General features: G+C 27.5%; 1 protein-coding gene across 1 annotated transcript in view; it reads right to left on the reverse strand.

Moving 5' to 3' along the window:
• LOC107446645 (synaptic vesicular amine transporter-like) overlaps positions 1–11,330 on the reverse strand; it is a 32,168-nt gene extending 20,838 nt beyond the window's left edge. Inside the window, exons 1-3 of the mRNA XM_071187019.2 lie at positions 11,113–11,330; positions 1,348–1,440; positions 1,161–1,250 (exon numbers count right to left, since the gene is read on the reverse strand). Of these exons, the coding sequence (XP_071043120.2) occupies positions 1,161–1,250; positions 1,348–1,440; positions 11,113–11,215 (286 nt within the window). The 5' untranslated portion in view covers positions 11,216–11,330. The remainder of the gene's footprint in view (positions 1–1,160; positions 1,251–1,347; positions 1,441–11,112) is intronic.
• Positions 11,331–11,743: the final 413 nt, after the last annotated feature.

The raw sequence follows: 11,743 nt of genomic DNA on the forward strand, positions 1-11,743 counted from the left end.
TTGATCAATAAAAAAATATATCACAACTATGATAATATGTATAATTAACTATGTTTTAGTTGAATTTATGAACTGTTACAATTGACCCCGTAAGTGGGGACAATTGTAACAACTGCACGACTGTCATAAATTGTTAATAACTAATATAATAATATTTAAAATCAGGTATTTTTTTTTTTCTAGTAGAGGATAGTCTACTTTACTCGTCTGTCAATTAATACTAATAATATATTGGATTTTTTGTTAGTTAAAAATAGTTAAGTAAAAAATGTTACAATTGACCCCACTCTCCCCTACTTAAATTTTTCAAAATTATCTCACTTTTGAGTTCATATTATGTCTCTTAATAATCATTGTAGAAAATTGCATTCCATTAAACTCAGGTTTAGCTGTTTTATTGCATTTTATTAATTTGGCGGCTATCTAGCTAAATTTTGTAGCCAAATCAGCAAAATATTGTAAAACAGCTATTTCTGGGCATATTGTTACGCAGTTTTAGACAATAAGTACTGGCTCAGGGGATAGAGCATTCGCCTTCCAATGAGGCGAACCGGGTTCGAATCCCAATCCAATCGACACGAATTCTGCATCCGGCTTGCACCAACCACAGTGCTGACGTGAAATATCCTCAGTGGCAGACGGATCATGGGTTAGAGTCCCCTTGCCGTCAGGCTAAGCGTGGGAGGCTCTCGTGATCTTCCTCCCCATGTAACGCAAATGCGGGTTAGCTCCATCAAAAAGTCCTCCCCATAGGCAAACTTTCTCCCAATACTCTATACAGGAGTTTCCTTGTTTTCTGGATTGGGTTCAAAATTACAAGGCTACGGAGTTGAACATTAGTAGTCGTAAACCCATAAAATTGGGTCGGCTGTTCATCGACAAATAATTGCTGGAAACTATCATGAATAACATAATTTAGGTAAATAAATGAACATAAAGAGGGGGTCAGTAATTGGGAAGCACCCCAAGCGGCGTATGACCTGTCACGGATTGCTATGCAATTCTTAATCCTTATGATGTACCAAACCATCCCTTCATGTTTGTAAGCGTTGTGTAGAATCACACAGTACAAATACATATTTTAAAAAAAAAATCAATATTGCATCATATTGGGCAAGTCATAATGATGTCACAAGTTGTCATATATGAAATGGACTTACCCGAATTTAAAAGAAGAAGAAAAGAAACAACTAGAAGAGGGACACGTTTATCAAAAAGATCATACCCAATGCTGCCAAATGGATAACCCACTGAAATATAGATATACATTGTATATTTCTTATTATTGAGCTACATTGCATTACATGATTACACTACATTGTTTGATATTGAAAATGAAATAAAAACCTAATACTCCTGCTGCCATTCCACCCATTGCGATTCCCATCACTTTACTTCGTTCTTCGTCCTCTGGGTACCTGTCTGCTATCGTGGCCATACCTAAAATCAGATAAATGGAATGTAAATTTGGAAAATTTGAATTTTTAAATGACTTTTAATTATTTCAAATTTACATGATATGACACGTTCAAATTTATTTTCCTGATGATATTCGCTAAAATTTAAATAACGACGCATTTTGTAATGGCAAGCACGGTACAAAAAAAAGCCTTGAATCCAATGATCAAATTTTCCCGCAGGGAATATACAGGGCGTTTATAAAGTCCCGTCATTCAAAGAACTACGAACGATGATACCCATATATACCTTCGTAATCGATGATACCTTCGTATTTCCACAACTAGAAGAGCTTCAGCCGCATGTCTTTCTGCAACAAGATGGTGCACCACCTCATTGGGGTATCATCGTTCGTAGTTCTTTGAATGACCATTTTCCAGGAAGATGGATTGGGCGAGGAGGTTCAATTCCTTGGCCACCCAGATCACCTGATATAACGCCGCTAGACTTTTTTCTTTGGGGATTTATAAAGGACAATGTTTACAGGAGGATCGTGTCGAACATTAATGACATAAAAGCCAGTAATACAACCGCAATAGCCTCTGGGGATGTCGGCATGCTTGCCGCTACCTGGCGTGAAATTGACTATCGACTTGATATTCCCCGTGCGACAAAGGGGGCACACGTGGAAGTTCATTGACAAGGGCCATGAAACTTTTTGAGTCTATCTAACCATTTATGTTATTAATTTTAATCTATCTTTATTATTTATTGAGTCATTAAACATCAAAATGGGTCGAGGACTTTCTAAACACCCTTTATATAGGGTAAGAAGACTAGCTTCCATAGACATAATATAAACCATTACCTACATTGGGGGTTGACACTATCTGGAAAACTATAATACAGGCAGCAGATTAATCATAAATTGAAACGCCTTAAAGTTAAATTCACGTATGCGTATTTCGCTTTGTTTCGCGAATTTTTTAAACGAATCGTAAAAATATCGCACTCAATTATTAACTCCGTTAACACATGGATAATTCCATTTAAAAAAAGTTTTTAGTAATTTTTTTTAAATAATTAATAAAAATTATCATCAATAATGTTAAAAATTATTATTAATAATGTTGAAAATTATTATTCATAATGTTAATAATTATTTTTAACAATTTACGTAGTAGTTAAATAGTGTCTTCATAAAAAAAAATTGTGGGAAAATTATTCTTTGTTTGATGTTTATTAAACGCTGTAGGGAAAAGTAGGGAAAGCTGACGAAGCTTGTAAAGAGAATGAACTTTTCTCCAATGGAATCAATCTCGCCAGGCAATTAAGATTCTAATACTGAATTTCGAATTCCACTACAAGAAATATAAGTTGAAATCGCTAAAGTACTAAGTTGCTTGTTCCTCTAAATGTTCGAAAATAAACCTTTATATCTGGATTTTTATTATGATCTAATCATTATCTAATCATCACAATCCCATCCTTAACCATCATACACCAATAAATAAAACGAGAAAAATAATATTTATGGTAAAAGAAAATATTTCACCTTCTCTAAAGAGAAAATTGTAATAGTTTTACTTATTTTATTTATTTATATATTTATTTTATTTATTTATTTTATTTATTTACTTTATTCCTTAACCATCTAATCCTCATCCTCAACCATCTAACCCCAGTAAATAAGATGAGGAAAATTATATCTATGGTAAAAGCGAATGTTTCACCATCTCTTAAGAGGAAATCATAATTGTTTTATTTATTTTATTTATTTATTTTATTTATTTATTTATTTTATTTATTTATTTTATTTATTTATTTATTTTATTCATTTATTTTATTTATTTATTTTATTTATTTATTTTATTTATTTATATATTTATTTTATTTATTTATTTTATTTATTAAACATCTAATCCTCATCCCTAACCATCTAACCCCAGTAAATAAGACGAGGAACATTATATCAATGGTAAAAGAAAATATTTCACCATCTCTAAAGAGGAAATCGTAATAGTTTTATTTATTTTATTTATTTATATATTTATTTATTCTGTTTATTTAAATATTTATTTTATTTATTTTATTCATTTTATTTATTTATTTTATTCATTTTATTTATTTATTTTCTTCATTTTATTTATTTATTTTATTTCTTAATCATCTAATCCTCATTCTGAACCATCTAATCCCAGTAAATAAGACGAAGAAAATTGTATCTATGGTAAAAGGAAATGTTTCACCATCTCTAAAGAGGAAATCGTAATAGTTTTATTTATTTTATTTATTTATTTTATTCATTTTATTTATTTATTTTATTTCTTAAACATCTAATCCTCATCCTGAACCATCTAATCCCAGTAAATAAGACGAAGAAAATTATATCTGTGGTAAAAGGGAATGTTTCGCCATCTCTTAGGAGGAAATCGTATTTTATTTATTTTACTTATTTTATTCATTTTATTTATTTATTTATTTTATTTCTTAATCATCTAATCCTCATCCTGAACCATCTAATCCCAGTAAATAAGACGAAGAAAATTGTATCTATGGTAAAAGGGAATGTTTCACCATCTCTAAAGAGGAAATCGTAATAGTTTTATTTATTTTATTTACTTATTTACTTATTTTATTTATTAATCATCTAATCCTCATCCTGAACCATCTAATTCCGGTAAATAAGACGAAGAAAATTTTATCCATCGTAAAAGGGAATGTTTCACCATCTCTAAAGAGGAAATCGTAATAGCTTTATTTAATTTATTTTATTTATTTTATTTGCTTTATTTATTTTATTTACTTTATTTATTTTATTCATTTTATTTATTTATTCTATTTCTTAATCATCTAATCCTTATCCTGAATCATCTAATCCCAGTAAATAAGAAGAAGAAAATTGTATCTATGGTAAAAGGGAATGTTTCACCATCTCTAAAGAGGAAATCGTAATAGTTTTATTTAACTTATTTATTTATTTTATTTGTTTAATTTATTTTGTTCATTTTATTTATTTATTTTATTTCTTAATCATCTAATACTCATCCTGAACCATCTAATCCCAGTAAATAAGACGAAGAAAATTATATCTATGGTAAAAGGGAATGTTTCACCATCTCTTAAGAGGAAATCGTAATAGTTTTATTTATTTTATTTATATATTTTTTTATTTTATTTATTTATTTTATTTCTTAAGCATCCAATCCTCATCCTGAACCTTCTAATCCCAGTAAAGAAGACGAAGAAAATTATATCTATGGTAAAAGGGAGTGTTTCACCATCTCTAAAGAGGAAATCGTAATAGTTTTATTTATTTTATTTATATATTTTTTTATTTTATTTATTTATTTTATTTCTTAAGCATCCAATCCTCATCCTGAACCTTCTAATCCCAGTAAAGAAGACGAAGAAAATTATATCTATGGAAAAAGGGAGTGTTTCACCATCTCTAAAGAGGAAATCGTAATAGTTTTATTTATTTTATTTATATATTTTTTTATTTTATTTATTTATTTTATTTCTTAAGCATCCAATCCTCATCCTGAACCTTCTAATCCCAGTAAAGAAGACGAAGAAAATTATATCTATGGTAAAAGGGAGTGTTTCACCATCTCTAAAGAGGAAATCGTAATAGTTTTATTTATTTTATTTATATATTTTTTTATTTTATTTATTTATTTTATTTCTTAAGCATCCAATCCTCATCCTGAACTTTCTAATCCCAGTAAAGAAGACGAAGAAAATTATATCTATGGAAAAAGGGAGTGTTTCACCATCTCTAAAGAGGAAATCGTAATAGTTTTATTTATTTTATTTATATATTTTTTTATTTTATTTATTTATTTTATTTCTTAAGCATCCAATCCTCATCCTGAACCTTCTAATCCCAGTAAAGAAGACGAAGAAAATTATATCTATGGTAAAAGGGAGTGTTTCACCATCTCTAAAGAGGAAATCGTAATAGTTTTATTTATTTTATTTATATATTTTTTTATTTTATTTATTTATTTTATTTCTTAAGCATCCAATCCTCATCCTGAACCTTCTAATCCCAGTAAAGAAGACGAAGAAAATTATATCTATGGTAAAAGGGAGTGTTTCACCATCTCTAAAGAGGAAATCGTAATAGTTTTATTTATTTTATTTATATATTTTTTTATTTTATTTATTTATTTTATTTCTTAAGCATCCAATCCTCATCCTGAACCTTCTAATCCCAGTAAAGAAGACGAAGAAAATTATATCTATGGTAAAAGGGAGTGTTTCACCATCTCTAAAGAGGAAATCGTAATAGTTTTATTTATTTTATTTATATATTTTTTTATTTTATTTATTTATTTTATTTCTTAAGCATCCAATCCTCATCCTGAACCTTCTAATCCCAGTAAAGAAGACGAAGAAAATTATATCTATGGTAAAAGGGAGTGTTTCACCATCTCTAAAGAGGAAATCGTAATAGTTTTATTTATTTTATTTATATATTTTTTTATTTTATTTATTTATTTTATTTCTTAAGCATCCAATCCTCATCCTGAACCTTCTAATCCCAGTAAAGAAGACGAAGAAAATTATATCTATGGTAAAAGGGAGTGTTTCACCATCTCTAAAGAGGAAATCGTAATAGTTTTATTTATTTTATTTATATATTTTTTTATTTTATTTATTTATTTTATTTCTTAAGCATCCAATCCTCATCCTGAACCTTCTAATCCCAGTAAAGAAGACGAAGAAAATTATATCTATGGTAAAAGGGAGTGTTTCACCATCTCTAAAGAGGAAATCGTAATAGTTTTATTTATTTTATTTATATATTTTCTTATTTTTTTTATTTATTTTATTTCTTAAGCATCCAATCCTCATCCTGAACCTTCTAATCCCAGTAAAGAAGACGAAGAAAATTATATCTATGGTAAAAGGGAGTGTTTCACCATCTCTAAAGAGGAAATCGTAATAGTTTTATTTATTTTATTTATATATTTTTTTATTTTATTTATTTATTTTATTTCTTAAGCATCCAATCCTCATCCTGAACCTTCTAATCCCAGTAAATAAGACGAAGAAAATTATATCTATGGTAAAAGGGAGTGTTTCACCATCTCTAAAGAGGAAATCGTAATAGTTTTATTTATTTTATTTATATATTTTTTTATTTTATTTATTTATTTTATTTCTTAAGCATCCAATCCTCATCCTGAACCTTCTAATCCCAGTAAATAAGACGAAGAAAATTATATCTATGGTAAAAGGGAGTGTTTCACCATCTCTAAAGAGGAAATCGTAATAGTTTTATTTATTTTATTTATATATTTTTTTATTTTATTTATTTATTTTATTTCTTAAGCATCCAATCCTCATCCTGAACCTTCTAATCCCAGTAAAGAAGACGAAGAAAATTATATCTATGGTAAAAGGGAGTGTTTCACCATCTCTAAAGAGGAAATCGTAATAGTTTTATTTATTTTATTTATATATTTTTTTATTTTATTTATTTATTTTATTTCTTAAGCATCCAATCCTCATCCTGAACCTTCTAATCCCAGTAAAGAAGACGAAGAAAATTATATCTATGGTAAAAGGGAGTGTTTCACCATCTCTAAAGAGGAAATCGTAATAGTTTTATTTATTTTATTTATATATTTTTTTATTTTATTTATTTATTTTATTTCTTAAGCATCCAATCCTCATCCTGAACCTTCTAATCCCAGTAAAGAAGACGAAGAAAATTATATCTATGGTAAAAGGGAGTGTTTCACCATCTCTAAAGAGGAAATCGTAATAGTTTTATTTATTTTATTTATATATTTTTTTATTTTATTTATTTATTTTATTTCTTAAGCATCCAATCCTCATCCTGAACCTTCTAATCCCAGTAAATAAGACGAAGAAAATTATATCTATGGTAAAAGGGAGTGTTTCACCATCTCTAAAGAGGAAATCGTAATAGTTTTATTTATTTTATTTATATATTTTCTTATTTTATTTATTTATTTTATTTCTTAAGCATCCAATCCTCATCCTCAACCTTCTAATCCCAGTAAAGAAGACGAAGAAAATTATATCTATGGTAAAAGGGAGTGTTTCACCATCTCTAAAGAGGAAATCGTAATAGTTTTATTTATTTTATTTATATATTTTTTTATTTTATTTATTTATTTTATTTCTTAAGCATCCAATCCTCATCCTGAACCTTCTAATCCCAGTAAATAAGACGAAGAAAATTATATCTATGGTAAAAGGGAGTGTTTCACCATCTCTAAAGAGGAAATCGTAATAGTTTTATTTATTTTATTTATATATTTTCTTATTTTATTTATTTATTTTATTTCTTAAGCATCCAATCCTCATCCTGAACCTTCTAATCCCAGTAAAGAAGACGAAGAAAATTATATCTATGGTAAAAGGGAGTGTTTCACCATCTCTAAAGAGGAAATCGTAATAGTTTTATTTATTTTATTTATATATTTTTTTATTTTATTTATTTATTTTATTTCTTAAGCATCCAATCCTCATCCTGAACCTTCTAATCCCAGTAAAGAAGACGAAGAAAATTATATCTATGGTAAAAGGGAGTGTTTCACCATCTCTAAAGAGGAAATCGTAATAGTTTTATTTATTTTATTTATATATTTTTTTATTTTATTTATTTATTTTATTTCTTAAGCATCCAATCCTCATCCTGAACCTTCTAATCCCAGTAAAGAAGACGAAGAAAATTTTATCTATGGTAAAAGGGAGTGTTTCACCATCTCTAAAGAGGAAATCGTAATAGTTTTATTTATTTTATTTATATATTTTTTTATTTTATTTATTTATTTTATTTCTTAAGCATCCAATCCTCATCCTGAACCTTCTAATCCCAGTAAAGAAGACGAAGAAAATTATATCTATGGTAAAAGGGAGTGTTTCACCATCTCTAAAGAGGAAATCGTAATAGTTTTATTTATTTTATTTATATATTTTTTTATTTTATTTATTTATTTTATTTCTTAAGCATCCAATCCTCATCCTGAACCTTCTAATCCCAGTAAATAAGACGAAGAAAATTATATCTATGGTAAAAGGGAGTGTTTCACCATCTCTAAAGAGGAAATCGTAATAGTTTTATTTATTTTATTTATATATTTTCTTATTTTATTTATTTATTTTATTTCTTAAGCATCCAATCCTCATCCTGAACCTTCTAATCCCAGTAAATAAGACGAAGAAAATTATATCTATGGTAAAAGGGAGTGTTTCACCATCTCTAAAGAGGAAATCGTAATAGTTTTATTTATTTTATTTATATATTTTCTTATTTTATTTATTTATTTTATTTCTTAAGCATCCAATCCTCATCCTGAACCTTCTAATCCCAGTAAAGAAGACGAAGAAAATTATATCTATGGTAAAAGGGAGTGTTTCACCATCTCTAAAGAGGAAATCGTAATAGTTTTATTTATTTTATTTATATATTTTCTTATTTTATTTATTTATTTTATTTCTTAAGCATCCAATCCTCATCCTGAACCTTCTAATCCCAGTAAAGAAGACGAAGAAAATTATATCTATGGTAAAAGGGAGTGTTTCACCATCTCTAAAGAGGAAATCGTAATAGTTTTATTTATTTTATTTATATATTTTTTTATTTTATTTATTTATTTTATTTCTTAAGCATCCAATCCTCATCCTGAACCTTCTAATCCCAGTAAAGAAGACGAAGAAAATTATATCTATGGTAAAAGGGAGTGTTTCACCATCTCTAAAGAGGAAATCGTAATAGTTTTATTTATTTTATTTATATATTTTCTTATTTTATTTATTTATTTTATTTCTTAAGCATCCAATCCTCATCCTGAACCTTCTAATCCCAGTAAAGAAGACGAAGAAAATTATATCTATGGTAAAAGGGAGTGTTTCACCATCTCTAAAGAGGAAATCGTAATAGTTTTATTTATTTTATTTATATATTTTTTTATTTTATTTATTTATTTTATTTCTTAAGCATCCAATCCTCATCCTGAACCTTCTAATCCCAGTAAATAAGACGAAGAAAATTATATCTATGGTAAAAGGGAGTGTTTCACCATCTCTAAAGAGGAAATCGTAATAGTTTTATTTATTTTATTTATATATTTTCTTATTTTATTTATTTATTTTATTTCTTAAGCATCCAATCCTCATCCTGAACCTTCTAATCCCAGTAAAGAAGACGAAGAAAATTATATCTATGGTAAAAGGGAGTGTTTCACCATCTCTAAAGAGGAAATCGTAATAGTTTTATTTATTTTATTTATATATTTTTTTATTTTATTTATTTATTTTATTTCTTAAGCATCCAATCCTCATCCTGAACCTTCTAATCCCAGTAAAGAAGACGAAGAAAATTATATCTATGGAAAAAGGGAGTGTTTCACCATCTCTAAAGAGGAAATCGTAATAGTTTTATTTATTTTATTTATATATTTTTTTATTTTATTTATTTATTTTATTTCTTAAGCATCCAATCCTCATCCTGAACCTTCTAATCCCAGTAAAGAAGACGAAGAAAATTATATCTATGGTAAAAGGGAATGTTTCACCATCTCTAAAGAGGAAATCGTAATAGTTTTATTTAACTTATTTATTTATTTTATTTGTTTAATTTATTTTGTTCATTTTATTTATTTATTTTATTTCTTAATCATCTAATACCTGAACCATCTAATCCCAGTAAATAAGACGAAGAAAATTATATCTATGGTAAAAGGGAATGTTTCACCATCTCTTAAGAGGAAATCGTAATAGTTTTATTTATTTTATTTATATATTTTTTTATTTTATTTATTTATTTTATTTCTTAAGCATCCAATCCTCATCCTGAACCTTCTAATCCCAGTAAAGAAGACGAAGAAAATTATATCTATGGTAAAAGGGAGTGTTTCACCATCTCTAAAGAGGAAATCGTAATAGTTTTATTTATTTTATTTATATATTTTTTTATTTTATTTATTTATTTTATTTCTTAAGCATCCAATCCTCATCCTGAACCTTCTAATCCCAGTAAAGAAGACGAAGAAAATTATATCTATGGTAAAAGGGAATGTTTCACCATCTCTTAAGAGGAAATCGTAATAGTTTTATTTATTTTATTTATATATTTTTTTATTTTATTTATTTATTTTATTTCTTAAGCATCCAATCCTCATCCTGAACCTTCTAATCCCAGTAAAGAAGACGAAGAAAATTGTATCTATGGTAAAAGGGAGTGTTTCACCATCTCTAAAGAGGAAATCGTAATAGTTTTATTTATTTTATTTATATATTTTTTTATTTTATTTATTTATTTTATTTCTTAAGCATCCAATCCTCATCCTGAACCTTCTAATCCCAGTAAAGAAGACGAAGAAAATTATATCTATGGTAAAAGGGAATGTTTCACCATCTCTTAAGAGGAAATCTTAATCGTTTTGTTTATTTTATTTATTTACTTATTTTATTTATTTACTTATTTATTTTATTTAATTTATATATATACATATATATTTATTTAATTTATTTATTTCATTTATTTTATTTATTTACTTATTGTAATGACTAAAGATTGAAAGAAGTCTTTCTATGAAATCCTTGAGGTTTTTCACCACTTACGAAATTCATGAAAAATACTTGAAGCCATTTTCCTATACTTTGTACTAAAAAAATTCTCGAACTTATCTGACTTACAAAAGCTTTTAATAATTGTAAAATATTTACCTGCTATACATATGCACGCTGAACCAACGCCCTGAATACTTCTGGCCGCAAAAAGTAGGGCATATGTTTCTCCGAAAGAAAACACTGAAACCAGAAGAGACATTTTCTATAGCAATATTCTATAATTTAAAGCATAAGACTTTAATAAACCATACTTGTGAGATAAGAACAGTTGTTTCAAGGGTTTAAAAAAAATTAAATCTAGTACATGCATTTGGCGTTTTAGTACAATTTTAATACTTATGTGAGATTTTGAACTTTAATAGTGCTAATGCTGCTTCATAGACGTCATGGAACGGAACAGAAAAATACCGCTTTTAATACCACTTAGTTATATACCTACTCTGCTTCAGAGCAAATGGACTTTCCCTTCAAATAAAACGCGCATGCGTACTCACTGGAAGAAGAGAATCTTGTTTTGCATAGTTTTCTAATGTCATAATGTCAACGACATAAGACGTACAGAGTCGCATGAAATTATGCCAGACATCGTACTGGATTATCGAGGTCTTCAAGGGGCGTGATAAAGTTGTCACGATGACTTTGGAGCAGGAAGTATGGAGCGGGACGAAATTTGAAATTGCTGGAACCTCTGATGTAGCACGTCAACATTCATATCATGCATACCTAC

The sequence above is a fragment of the Parasteatoda tepidariorum genome, chromosome 9 (genome assembly GCF_982258835.1).
Source record: "Parasteatoda tepidariorum strain Cologne lab strain chromosome 9, Ptep-v5.0, whole genome shotgun sequence".
NCBI lineage: Eukaryota > Metazoa > Arthropoda > Arachnida > Araneae > Theridiidae > Parasteatoda > Parasteatoda tepidariorum.